At 36.5% G+C, this 10,702-nt stretch overlaps 1 protein-coding gene across 2 annotated transcripts; it reads left to right on the top strand.

Moving 5' to 3' along the window:
- The first annotated feature begins 1,231 nt into the window (after nt 1-1,231).
- Nucleotides 1,232-5,836, top strand: LOC148855654 (Pentatricopeptide repeat (PPR) superfamily protein). 2 transcript variants are annotated; one of them, XM_088982033.1, is made up of 4 exons: nt 1,232-1,496; nt 1,953-2,022; nt 2,126-2,495; nt 2,602-5,836. In XM_088982033.1, exons 3-4 carry the CDS (start codon nt 2,361-2,363, stop codon nt 5,719-5,721), a joined length of 3,255 nt encoding a protein of 1,084 aa, XP_088838159.1. In that variant the 5' UTR covers nt 1,232-1,496; nt 1,953-2,022; nt 2,126-2,360; the 3' UTR covers nt 5,722-5,836. The 2 variants fall into 2 exon arrangements, with proteins under 2 accessions (XP_088838159.1, XP_088838160.1); XM_088982034.1 differs by lacking the exon at nt 1,232-1,496 and having other exon boundaries at nt 1,564-2,022.
- Nucleotides 5,837-10,702: the final 4,866 nt, after the last annotated feature.

Genomic DNA, 10,702 nt, shown 5'->3' with positions numbered 1-10,702 from the left:
AGTGCTAGCAAGAATGCAAGTGAATAAATCCCATCCCCTAGCGAGTTCAGTGAGTAAGCCCCTTTAGAGAGAGGGCCATTTAGAGAAGAGCTCGTTCTTCAATTTGGAGATCTTTAGATTCATAAGATCATGATAGAGTCTTCGCGCGCTAGCGCGCTACAACTAGCAAAGCAGCCAGTTGAAAAATGGAAGCGTGCGGGGTTTAGTCAAGTCAAATATATATATATATATATATATATATATATATATATATATATATATATATTTAGGCCACAAAATGAAGTAGCGTTTTGATGCAGGACTAGGAAGAGACTACTCTCTCAAGGCTATTTTTAGATGGTTAAATATCTTTTGTGTTTTAAAAATTATATTTGCTAATTTGACTAATTTTCTTTTGTTGAAGAAAAAGAATGCAGATGGTGTTGAGATAAACTACTTTTTTTTCTTTTCTTAGAGTAGGAAGTGAAATTCTTTTTGTATTTTCTATTTTATGTGTTTTTTTAGATGAATTGTTCTTTTTCTTCGAATTTGTATAAATTAATATGAAACAATATTCAGAAACAATCAATATTGATCTTTTAATAGATATATCAACGAATTATTTTAAATAGTAAATTAAATATTCTTATATAGGTTTATAAAAGTTTTATATATGATAAAATAATTTTTTAAAACACACATAAATGATTTTTAGAGGTTGTCACAAGTGCCTCTAAATAAGAGCAACCAATACTTTTAGTGGCAATTACAAGTGCTATTATAAAGCATAAATAGGATTCTTAAAATTACTTATAGAGGCAACTAAATTTGTCTCAAATTTAATTAAAATGCCACAAAAAATATACATTTGGTGGCATTAATATATGCCTCTATAAAATGCTTTTAGCAATAATGATTTAGAGGCTTTAAACATGATTATGCCTCAATGTCTTATTTTTGGAGGCATTTATCAAATATGCCTTTATAACATTTAAAGGCAATCACCTGAGTGCCACATATTCTTTTTAAAAGCATTTTTCTTGCCTTTATAAGTGATTTTCTAATAGTGATGTTTATATTTACTAGTTACATATAAATAGAATAGACAAATAGATACCCATACATACATAATTGCCTTGTATCATGCATAGTTATATATATATATGCAATAATGCATATATAAATAAATACTTGCTTAAATACATGTTTATACAATAATTATCCATGAAGTTAAGTTAGATTTGGATTGATTAAGGGATCAAACCCTAACCCAATCCAAAGTTAAAACACTTTCATACTTTTTAGTCCTAACTCTAACTCGAACTTCAATCCAATCCAACCCGACTTTGAAGCCTAACATCAACCAGATAGAAAATGAAAATCGAGGATCCCGACCGAGATGATCGAGATGAGAGAGGCAAGCCATCCTTGGTGAAACTCACATGTGAAACCAATCTTTGATCGACTGTTGTAACCCCATATCCGGGGATATCGATCACTATCAACCGATGGAAAATGTTAGCTTCTTCTCTGTACTCGTTCTCATTCATTAATTTGTAAAGTTAAAATTTGGTTTTAAAGAATAGAAGTCTAGAATGTCCATTTGAATTCCAACTGTTTGGTTTAGTAGAACCGGAATCCCATTTCTTTTCCCTCTCCTCTGAATAAGAATCGATTCCAGCTAATTCTGATTCAATTTTGATTTCCGTTTAAACCAATGAAGGGAATAGATCATTCTGATTCCGAGAACCAAACGGACCCTTACACAAATAGGGATTTCCAGTCTCCACCGCGATACTCTCTCTCTTCCTCACCGAGAACCAATTTTGATATCCTTCCTTAGTTCCTCCTCCTCCTCTCTCTCTCTCTCTCTCTCTCCAGTCTCCACCCCATAACACAAATCAGGGATTCCGCTCTTTTTCCAGTTCTTTTGAATTTACTTTAACTACTTTACTCTATAATTTACGTTGCAGGTAAGAATTAGCAACGTAAATGGAACCCTCGAAGACGTTTCACTAGCTCTGGCTTATCAGACCTGATTCGGTAGGAAATCTGGCTATAGTTTGTTCTCTTTCAATGCTTGCTTATCCAAATGGCGCGCTCATATCATAGTTGATTTCTTTTCTGCTTTCATGTTGTGCTTTAGGGGAGGTGAAGGTTTACGGGACGTATGACTATCACCGCCAGAAAGACAGTTTTGATGGGAGCACTGAGTGAACTAATGCTGCTTAGCGGTCATTGTTCCAACAATTTAGCTCTTCAACTTTTGCTTCAAAACTTTGTTCTGTGAGGATGTAAACTTTCTAGCTTGTTGGCGCAACGTAAATCCGCCATGAAAGAACACAATAGATGTCATCTCTTTCCTTTTGTGGCTGCTATTAATGCAACCCATTTATGAGCTCATGGCTCCCGCTTGCATTCTCTCTATTGGGTCCTTCTCAAACTCAATGGTTTGTCTCTTCCCGAGAAAATTTTCGGTTGGAACCACAATAGGATCATTCCAGAAGCTTCGGAAGGTACTGTCGATCTCTTAATTTTCCATTTTAGTTTTGGTTTAGACTCTATGTTTTAGTTAGTAATTTTTCTCGCTTTTTCTTCTTTGTTCGCCTGTGCAAAGTGCAGTTATTTGTAGCTTTTGGTTGTAGATTGAATTCGTCTGCTTTTGGTAATAGTGTGCTTTGTGGTGCCTTTCATGAATCTTCCGATGAGGAATTGGGGGGAAATGTATTGGAAACGCTAAGCAAGAAAGAGAATTTAGACTTTCTTCATTTAAGTGGAGAATCTAGTATTCATGCAGATTTCAACACCTACCATTGGCTTTTGGAGGGATGTTTGCGTTCTGGGTCGTTGATCAATGCTCAATGTCTCCATGGGAAGATTTTGAAATTGGGTTTTGATTGCGATCCTGTTTTGTGCAGCCAGCTTATTAGCATTTACTCAGGTTGTGGCCACTTAGATGATGCCAATGGCATGTTTGATAATCTGTCTCAACAAAGTTTATCTTCTTGGAATACTATAATGTCTGGCCTCGTTACAAAGAAATCATATAGTCATGTCTTCGGTTTGTTTTCACAAATGATAGCAAAGAATGTGAAGCCTGACCATTTTACTTTTAGCAGTGTTCTTGAGGCATGTTTTGGTGGCAATGTTGGTTTCCATTATGTTGAACAGATTCATGCAATGATTATTCGTTATGGTTTTGCTACTGATCAAGTTGTTTGTAATCCCTTGATCAACTTGTATTCAAAGAATGGGTACATAGATTCAGCTTGTTTGATTTTTGAAGAATTATGTTCGCGGGATAGCAAATCTTGGGTGGCCATGATTTCTGGTTTCTCTCAAAATTGCCATGAAGAAGAAGCACTTCTTCTCTTTAACCAAATGCAACAGTCAGGAATCACTCTAACCCCATATGTGTTCTCAAGTGTCCTAAGTGCCTGCACCAAAGTAGAGGCCTTTGAGCAGGGAGAGCAGCTGCATGCTGAAGTCTTGAAGAGGGGATTTTCTTCTGAAATTTGTGTTTGCAATGCACTTCTCACTCTTTATATTTACCATGGAGACTTGGTGTCTACTGAAAGGCTTTTTAATGAAATGGACTGTAGAGATAAAGTCACTTATAACTCAGTTATCTCAGGGTTTGTTAAGTGTGGAAACAGTGATAGAGCTATTCAACTATTTGAGAACATGCAGGTTGCTGAATTTAAACTAGACATTGTTACCATTGCAAGCTTATTGAGTGCTTGCTCTTCTGTTGGGGCTCTCCACAAAGGGAAACAACTCCACTCCTATGCAATAAAGTTTGGAGTTTCTACTGATATTAGGATTGAGGGTTCTTTGCTTGACTTCTATGTTAAATGCTTTGACATAGAAACTGCCCATGAATTCTTCCTTGCAACAAAGAGAGAAAATGTGGTTCTATGGAATGTGATGCTTGTAGCTTATGGGCAGTTGGGAAATCTAAGAGAGTCCTTAGACATATTCTCCCAAATGCAAATTAGAGGAATCAGGCCTAATGAGTATACATACCCGAGTATACTGAGAACTTGTACTTCCTTGGGAGCTATCGGTCTTGGAATGCAGATTCATACCCTAATCATAAAGACTGGCTTTGAGCTTAATGCATACGTTTGTAGTGTTCTTATAGATATGTATGCCAAAAACGGAGTTCTAGAGTTAGCTCGACAAATTCTTGAAAATCTCACAGAAGAGGATGTGGTCTCATGGACGGCCATGATTGCTGGCTATGCACAAAATGATTTGTGTATTGAGGCACTTACACTTTTTGAAGAGATGCAAATTCGAGGGATTCGATCTGACAACATAGGATTATCCAGTGCTCTCAGTGCATGTGCTGGAGTTCAAGCACTAAATCTAGGGCAGCAAATTCATGCTCAATCATGCATTTCTGGTTATTCAATGGATCTTTCAATTGGTAACTCACTTATTAATCTTTATGCTAGATGTGGTAGAATACAAGATGCATATTCTGTGTTTGACATGATTGATGTAAAAGACCAGATTTCATGGAACGGGTTGATATCAGGATTTGCACAAAGTGGGCACTCTGAGGAATCTTTGCAGGTGTTTTTTCAGATGAATCGAGTAGGTGTAGGAGCAAATTTATTCACGTTTGGTTCTGTAGTTAGTGCTTGTGCAAACATAGTTGATCTCAAGCAAGGAAAGCAGATTCATGCACAGATTATAAAAACTGGATATGATTCAGATACTGAGTCTGGTAATGTTTTAATCACATTATATGCCAAATGTGGAAACATTTATGATGCTTGGAAGAAGTTCCGTGAGATGCCTGACAGAAACGAGATTTCATGGAATGCCATGATCACAGGATATTCTCAACATGGATGTGGTATTGAAGCATTGAATCTCTTTGAGGAGATGAAGCAGCAAGGTTTGGTACCTAATTACATTACATTTGTGGGTGTCCTATCAGCTTGTAGTCATGTGGGTTTGGTAAGCAAGGGGCTCAGCTACTTCAACTCCATGACCACAGAGCATGATATAATTCCAAGAGCAGAACACTATGCCTGTATTGTAGATATTCTTGGACGTGCTGGTTTGTTGGACCGTGCAAGAGAATTCATAGAGGAGATGCCAATTGTCCCAGATGCAATGGTTTGGAGGACACTTCTTAGTGCCTGCATGGTGCATAAGAATATTAAAATTGGGGAGCTTGCAGCACAACAACTTCTAGAATTGGAACCAGATGACTCAGCAACTTATGTCCTCCTGTCAAACATATATGCAGTGGCTAGGAAGTGGGATTGCCGAGATCGGATGAGGCAAATGATGAATGAAAGAGGGGTAAAGAAGGAACCTGGTCGTAGTTGGATTGAAGCCAACAACTCAATTCATGCATTTTTTGTTGGTGATCGCTTGCACCCACTAGCATATAAGATCTATGAGTATTTGGAGGATTTAAACAAATGGGTAGCTGAAATTGGCTATGTGCAAGATCGCTATAGCCTTTTACACGATATTGAGCTAGAGGACAAGGATTCAACGGCATATGTTCATAGTGAAAAGCTTGCTGTCACTTTTGGGCTCATTAGTTTGTCCCCTGTTATACCTATACGTGTAATTAAGAACCTCCGTGTTTGTAATGATTGTCATAATTGGATGAAGTTTGTCTCAAAAGTTTGTAATCGGGCTGTTGTGGTACGAGATGCATACCGCTTTCACCATTTTGAAGGTGGTCTATGCTCATGTAGAGATTACTGGTAAATTGAACTGTCATACTGTTGAGCATATACTGTAACAATAGATTATCATTCTTTTCTTTGTACTTTATTCATTAAATTCCTAGAAAAAAGTGGTTCCAATATCTACTATTTTGCTAGTTGAAAGCTTGAATTAAAATTCAGAAATAGTTAACCAGACTAAAATATTTAAAAAAAAATGTAGAACAGAAGTTGCAACTAATAGAGAAGCAAGCAGTTGAAGTTGAATTTCTTTTCATTTATTTGAAGCTATCAGCTACATGGTTTATATAGCTAATAAAATGTCGCAACCAAAATCCACAAAAAAAAAAACAGTTTAAGAATAACATGTGACCCCCTTGAATGTAGCTCCGAACTGTCTCCTGTTGAGGAGTCCCTGGTTGTCCTATGGAGAGAGATGCATAGAAATAAAAGAATAAGACCTTTCAAGCTGGAGTGAGAAGACTTACCAAAGTCTCAAATGTACAAGGACTTGGAAGTCAGGATGTCAAGTGTCGAACTCTCAGGAGACTGAAAATAACAAGGAATTATGTTGGCATATTGCATCCACTCTTCATCTATTAAATGAGCTCTAGAGCTTCCTGAAAACATCCAGCAGAGATCAACATCCATTTTCTCAATCAAATTGAAGAACACATTGAAATATCCATCTTCACCACAGCAAGTTCATATGATACCATATTGTATCTTTAAGATGACTCTTACCCAAGAAAAACATCATTGATACACCCATTAATATTTAATTAAGAATCATTGGCATTGGCTCCAATGGCCCCATGTTTCACAAAATCAACAAGCAACTGCTTACAAAAACATTAGCCATATCTTACTTTACTGGTTGACAGCTTAACATTGCTCCATGATCTAAAGTTACATTAGCCACCATAATCTCCATTGAAGTTACTTAAAACAAAGTACCTGCTTCGACATTGGGCCCATTAAATTCTTAGCTAGGAAGTTATGTGTCTCTTTTCTAAACATATCTTCTAATTTGATTCACTATAATTTGAAGGCATTTGGCAAGTCTTTTCAGAAAGATCTTTCAAAAGTTCAAGACCTCAAAAGACTGATAAACTTTTGATTTTCAAAGACCGAATACCAATTGGTTGCTATTTTTTTTTTTTCAAAAATCTTCTCAAAAGCTAGAAAAACTGAATGTTTGGTAAGAGTACTTGTGGGTCGTCCTTATACATGCATGTGAAATGTCATGTGTGGGGACCTAGTAACATTCAAACATGTAAATTGTACTTTTGGGTCCACCCACATATTTTTCCCTATACAAGATATTAATGTAGTCCCCATCTATACATTGACATATGCGGTTATATCACCTATGGGCGCCACTCACACATTCACCTATACAAAAAATCAATGTGGACCCCACATGATTCTAAACAATAGGGGACCAAACCTACATTGACACATGGGTCATCTTTGATGTCCAGACATTAGTTTAGTAGAAATCTGCTAAAATAAAAAAAATATGAACAGAAAAGGGCTTTTTGAAGAGAGAAAGCAGAGAGAAGGAGAAGAAAAGAGATCTTTGAAAAGAAAAGAGAGCAATAATCTAGCCACCCCCTTCACTTATTATTTATGCTAAAAATGATAAAGCAGTACAAAGACAACTGTACCCTTATAGGGTAGCATAATATGAAAATAACATATATAAGACTCGAAAACATAATAAAATTTTCACTCACATAACTACTATGGTCTCCACCTCCTATCTAACAACTTACATAAAACATCTACTCAAAAAAACCACATAAAACTGATTAATCTTCAACACTACCCTCAAGTTGAGAGTAAATGTCACACATTCCCAATTTGTGTGGATCATGTTCTAGCTTGTTCTTTGTCACCCCTTTAGTGAGAACATCAGTCAATTACAACTCTAAAGAGACATAAGGCAAACAGACTTCTTTGGATGTTACCCTTTCTCTTATGAAGTGTCTATCAACTTCATTGTGTTTTGTCCTATCATGCTAAATTGGATTGTGAGCAATATTAATTGCAACCTGATTGTCATAGTACAACTTCATATGTTCCTCTACTTTTATCCTAATCTCACTCAAAAGAGATCTAATCCAAAGAAGTTCTGAGGCACCATGAGCCATGGATCTATACTCAGCCTCTATGCTTGACCTTACCACAATCGCTTGCTTCTAACTCTTCCAAAAGATCAAGTTTGTACCTACAAAGATACACATTCTTGATGTAGACCTCTTGTCATCTAAGCATTCTACTTATTCTGCATCTGTATAAGATTCTAGCTTTAGATTTTCATGATTTGAGAAAAGAATGCCTTTGCCAGGGTGCTTTTTTAGATATATAAGTATCTAAAAAAAGAATGTCTCCACTGAAAATGACACAACTTAGAATGAGAGAGGATTAACAAATAGTTATTCACCAAGAACCTTTGATTCTTTAGTAAGAATCGAATGGGGTAGTAAGCACAACTTCAGAATTGTTTATTCTAGCAAAAAACAATATCAAGATCAAATCTTGATTAGTTCCAAGAATTGGAGACCGAATAGGGTAGGGCGACAAAAGTAGGGAGAAAAAGAAATGAAGGCCGAAATAGTCAAATTGAGTTGTCTTCTAAATTGTTTGTCTTTTCTACATCTGCCTTGTTCTTTATTTATAGCCTTAAAGAGATGACCTCTTAATCTGATTAGGAGTCTTTTGATCCAAATCTTTATTTGGTTTTGAACTCTTTAAGTGATAAGGATAATCCCTTAACTTATCTACAAATAAAGATCAACTATTCCTAACAAATTTGGAGTTCCTTGATCCAAATCTCTATTTGAATTTGGAATCCTTAAGTGGATAAGAGTTAACCTCTTCTCCTTATCTACTAATCCATACCCAGATTCACACCTATTTAATTAATCCAATTAACCTAGTTTGAAATAGGTTTTAGGCCCATTAAGTTTTCAGGTTCACTTCCTTTTAATGCTAGCTAGCTTGGCTTTCTTTGTATGGCATGGGACCCTATCATTGATTTACACATCAGTTACATGGGTTTAGCTTAACTTCTGTTATAATGTTTGGCTGAATTCACTGTTAAATACAGTGAACCCCTAAGTCTAGCACCCTAAGCCCTTAATGGGCCCAACATTTACATTAAATGGTCTTTGGGTCTAGCCATTTTATGAAGGCCCAAAAACCATGGGCAGATACAAGATTAGCTCATCAGGTATAACTCTCAATGGTCTTACTCTTAACCTCTTAGCTCTTAATGATCAAACACTCCTCGACAAGAGAGGACTTCTCCATCGACTGCAAGGTACAGTGCTACACTCTCTACTTAAACGAATCCTAGGAATTAAAACCTTTTGCAAACAATTTGAAACCATAATATATAAGTATATTTCTATATAAATATATTTTGCAAAACCAAATTTCAAACACATTTGAAATCCACTATTGGTAGTGTAGGTTTCGATCAGAGAGAGTGCATTTCCCCGATCATTCACTTTGTCCGATAAAGGAGCTAGTCTTATCATTATAATCACCCACTTAGATGAATTCTCAGACTGTCCCAACATACCCAAGTTTTGACCCCCTCTAAGGATCAAAGACAGCCTAATCTAACACCTAGTGCAGTATCATAATTGACTCTAAGGGTTAGGTGTAACATACCAATTTTTTCCATCTATCTCCAAGGTCTAGGGCAATATTAGAATTTGGTCTGGCTCAGGGTTTCAAGAAAACTGACAGTACATGTACCTCAAGTCTCACCCTAGCAACTGAGATAGGCCACCCCAACCAACTTTGCAGCACATTAGTGTCAGCCTTGGCAGGATAAATCTACGACTGTGAAGATTCTAAACTAATACGGGTATTATGTGTCCAATTTAAGCGTATTATACAGACTCATACCACAATAACATCAGCGAAAAATGTACAATAAATGTCATAATGTTTATCATTCTGATTGGAGCTAAGGGCATACACTATCTAACATCTCCCATTTGCACTTAGGTTCAATCAAGTACAAACTAGAGTCCCATACTTTTCATGTGTTTCTCAAACAATTTTTGTGTTAATAGCTTAGTTAATGGATTTGTTACATTTTCTGTTGATGCTAATTTCTAAATCAGGACATCATCTCTTCCAACTATCTCCCGTAGTATATGGTACTTCTTCTTGATGTGCTTTGACTTCGAGTGGGCTCATGGCTCCTTAGCCTGAGCAATGGCTCTAGTGTTTTCACCCAATAGTGGAATGGGTGATGTGCTGGATGGAACTACTCCTAATTCTTGAATGAAATTATTCGTCCATATGACATCCTTGGTAGTTTCAGTTGTGGCAATGTACTCGGCCTCGGTTGTGGAATCTGTTGTGGATCCCTGCTTGTTGTTTTTTCAGTTAACTGCATAGGACCCCATCGTAAAGATGTATCCAAATGCAGACTTTCTATCATCTGGGTCTGATTGGAAATCGACATCGATATACCCAATGATCTGTAGTAAATTAGCATTAAATACCAGACAAAATTCTTTTGTCCTTCGAAGGCTTTTTAGTATATTTTTCATAACGGTCTAATGCTATTGTCTTGGGTTAGATTGATATCTACTTACCACACTCACGACTTGAGCAATGTTTAGCTGAATGCATAGCATGGCATATATGATGCTTCTTACAGCAAAGGCATAGGAACTTTCTTCATGCCCTTAATCTCATCAAGTGTCTTGGGAGACAATCCCTTGAAGAGAGTGACTCTATGCTTGAAATGAACATTTCTTTTATTGGAGTTCTCCATACTGTATATTTTGACTATTTTGTCAATGTAAGTAAATTGGGATAATCCTATTATCTTCTTCGATCTATGTATATAGAGTCGAAGTCCTAAGATATAAGAGGCTTCTCCAAGATCTTTCATAGAGAATTACTGTAAAATCCATACTTTCACCATAGTCAACATTCCTACATCATTCTCAATGAGTAGAATGTCATCTGCAAACAAAACCAAGAACTTA

Source organism: Nelumbo lutea, chromosome 4 (genome assembly GCF_056320005.1).
Source record: "Nelumbo lutea isolate HS-2025 chromosome 4, American lotus-T2T, whole genome shotgun sequence".
Classification (NCBI taxonomy): Eukaryota; Viridiplantae; Streptophyta; class Magnoliopsida; order Proteales; family Nelumbonaceae; genus Nelumbo; species Nelumbo lutea.
This window is presented reverse-complemented; position numbering and strand designations above follow the sequence as displayed.